Source organism: Pinus tabuliformis, chromosome 4_1 (assembly GCF_031772625.1).
Source record: "Pinus tabuliformis cultivar Carrire ecotype Pingquan chromosome 4_1, CPIR1, whole genome shotgun sequence".
NCBI lineage: Eukaryota > Viridiplantae > Streptophyta > Pinopsida > Pinales > Pinaceae > Pinus > Pinus tabuliformis.
In genome coordinates, this window is record NC_142303.1 from 851808828 (window position 1) to 851812255 (window position 3428).

Sequence of the window (3428 nt, forward strand, 5' to 3'; positions counted from 1 at the left end):
GGCGATCCATCCTCAACAGATTGTGCTAGTGAGATTTGACATAAATTTTGAGATTTCGGTTGTGCTAGTGAGATTTGACATAAATTTTGAGATTTGATGTGTGTATTTTTTTTTTCACAAATATTGAGATTTGAGACGTATATTTTAAACAAATATTGAGATTTAATGTGTGTATTTTTTTCATAAATATTGAGATTTGTTGTGTGTACTATTATGACTTGGTGTCATATATAACTTTTATTTTTATAAATAATGAAATTTTCATAAATATTGAGATTTAATATGTACACTATTTTTCATAAATAAATATTAAGATTTGGTGTATACTATTATGACACTTGGTATCATATATATTAAATAAATTTTATTTATCAAACTATAAAATTAATTATTTCATATATTTCAAAAAATTTCATTTTAATTTTCAAGATATTGAGTGTAATAATTTAATTTTATTTTTTTGATTGAATTTTATAAAATTTTGAGAACTAATTAAAAATCAAACTTTTCACTATAAAATGATCCATATAACTTGTGCCTTTGGACTGGTATAAAAAAATAAAAAAACCTGGTCCATAGAAAAATTTCAAAACAAAGTTAAAATTTTATAGAATAACACTGTATTAAAATCAAACTGGTGGGGGACAGCCTTTATCGATAAAGAATGCCCAGTGCGACCAGAGAGTTCGTTGAGCTTCAAGATGACACTGCTCGAACTGTTATGTAGATTCTCCTGCATTTATTGCTTTAAATTTGAAAAATAAACTATCACGCGATGCCATATGCGTTGCTTTCCAAAAAAAGTTTACACGATATTTTCACCTAAACGCGAGGGAATATCCTCTCAATGGGGCTGCTGTCAGATGACTACAGTCAGTGGGTCATCCTCTTTTCAGCATAACCTGTGACCCATACATCTGTCTGGAGTGGAGAGTCAATACAATCCATCAAATCACAGTAATTGTCACATGACAAAAAATTCAGAAAAGTTGCTTGCAGGTACTTGTTTGAGTTTCACCCAAAAAAAAGAGCCTAGGGTAGAGCTCAATCTAAAGAGAATCTTGGGCTCCCTTCCATGATTTTAAACGAACATTCAGGAGGAAGAGACTGAACACTCCCATGTCTATACATGCCACTCTGACACTGCAGGCTTATAACACAAACCCAACAAGCGAAAGTTCCTGTTTCCTGGAAAAAGAGGATCAGTCGGAAGACTTCTCCATATGTTGTCATATAAATTGAAAGCAATTGTACTCTGGCTTAGATGTGTAGCAATGCACAGCCAATCACCTATAGCAGAACATACGAATGGAGAATAAGATTTGAGAGTACCCATGAATTCTGAGTAGATACTGAGGGGCATCTGTTGAATCTCGGTCCATGCAATTATATCACTGTCTATGTATTGCAATTCCCAGATGACTATTTTTTCAGTAGCTTTATTAAGGTTGTTAACCACTCCTGCAATCATGATTAGGCGGCCATTGCTCTCTGCAAGAGAAGGAGTTGAAATAGAGCATGGCATGGCTGCATCAAGTTCAGTCCAAACGCCATTTTCGGGATCAAATCTAACTACACCATATGGCATCTCTGTAATACAGTAGAACAAACCTTTGCACCACACTCCTGGATCGGACCCAAATTTCGCATGGGGTAATGGGTTTCCCGCCATTTTCCAATAACCAGCAATGGAATCGTAAATCTCAGTATAAAGCCTATATACTCTCGAGTTTATTGTAGCAGACATAATGCTATCTTCTTCCCCTGCTACTACAATTTTATAGGACTGGCCATCCTTGTTCAGGCACATGCTTGCTTTGTGTATCAGCTGAACTCTGGATGTGGGAGGCAGTTGCATCACTGTCTTCTTAATCGGATTGCATATGGATAATATCTTGCACTCTGCAACGAGATTCCCCAGACACAAAATGCTGCCTGCCGCTGTAATAATAGACATTCGAGGGATTGCAGGATTGGGAATTTTGTGCCAGCGGTCCATTTCGAAGTCGAAGGCACATGAGAATTCACCCGTTGTGCAGAGGAAAAACCATGCACCTCTTTTCACTTCTTGATCCTCCCCTGCATCCGTCTGGTATCTCCTTCTCCAATACGCATCTGAGAGGAACAGAGATTTCCATCTTGTGCATACGCTCTGAAACTGCACTGTGCTGGCCAGGGGCAGGCACAGCAAGATATTTTCTACCACTTCTTCGGGAAGCCCACTCCACAAGTTCGCCTCTAATTGCTGCTTCTCATTTCTGGATTTGCAGTGACTATTCTCTGTCTGCATTTCTACCATCAGTAATGAAAACTGAGTAACAAATTTACCAGTAACACATCAACCTTTTTGCAAGAAAATGAGGTTACTGGATCATTACATAGAAATCAAAAAGCACAGAAAGTAGAAATATCAAACTCAACTTAAAAGCCCGCAAAGACAGTATGAATGCCTGCCATAGAAAGGGATTTAAGCCTAATCATAATAATAATAAATTCGAGGAGTTGCTGCAAAATGAAATTAAAACAACCCCATTGATAAAAAAAAATGGAGAGCCAAAACCTACTAAAGTTCCAGAAGAATGATTGCACGGCCAGAGTAGACCAGGCAATGCAAAGCTCACGGAAAAATGGAAGGCAAAATGTGAAATTATTCAAGATACTTACCTTTCAAGTTACCTGTGGAGCCCTCATCCCAGCTGGGGGTGATATAAATGTGAAATTATTCAAGATACTTACCATTCAAGTTACCTGTGGAGCCCTCATCCCCGCGTTTCAGTAATAGTGCCATTCCATATAAACAATGGTGATGTATTTCAATGGTGAATTTGCGTTGTTTTCTGCTAGAAGTCACTAACAATGACTGGGATTTCTTTGTTGTACCATCTCTCACACTATCCATCGCTCACTGCAGTGTCAACGTCGCATTAAAGGGGTGTCTCACATTGAATGTGAAGCAAAAGTGGTTGCGTCAAATGGGCATCTCAAACAAAATCCCAACTACTTTTTGGGCCTGTTATAGAGTAAGCAAATTGGTCCCCACTTGTGATTCCTGCAAACTAATTAACAGAAGCTATGAATAAGAAGGTGCGGCATGCAACACCATAAGTAAATTATTATGAAACGAAGAAAATCTGCAAGTTGCCAGAAAGTAGCATTTGAAAGTGACATTAGTAGATAGGGACTCTTCAACCAGAAAAGGATCAAATCTGTGGGAATCTATAAACCATTTGCTATGACCACTTTTTCACGAAAATGAAACCATCCCATTTTCTCACGTCCTAATCCCATCACACAATATCCTATAACATATATATATTCAAACATGGGTGTTCCAATTGGATATGGACAATGGGTTATTTATCAGGATGTCAATTGTGAGAAGAATCATGCCTGCGGCCAGGATGAATTATGAATTGACTTGTGTCAAA

At 37.5% G+C, this 3428-nt stretch overlaps 1 protein-coding gene across 1 annotated transcript; it reads right to left on the reverse strand.

Moving 5' to 3' along the window:
• Window positions 1-597: 597 nt before the first annotated feature.
• Window positions 598-2601, reverse strand: LOC149178892 (protein UNUSUAL FLORAL ORGANS-like). The gene has a single exon (XM_089423733.1). It carries the CDS (start codon window positions 2297-2299, stop codon window positions 1124-1126), a length of 1176 nt encoding a protein of 391 aa, XP_089279859.1. The 5' UTR covers window positions 2300-2601; the 3' UTR covers window positions 598-1123.
• Window positions 2602-3428: the final 827 nt, after the last annotated feature.

Coding starts and splice junctions, on each gene's coding strand:
- LOC149178892 (XM_089423733.1), bottom strand. CDS start 2,299: ATGGTAGAAATGCAGACAGAGAATAGTCACTGCAAATCCAGAAATGAG.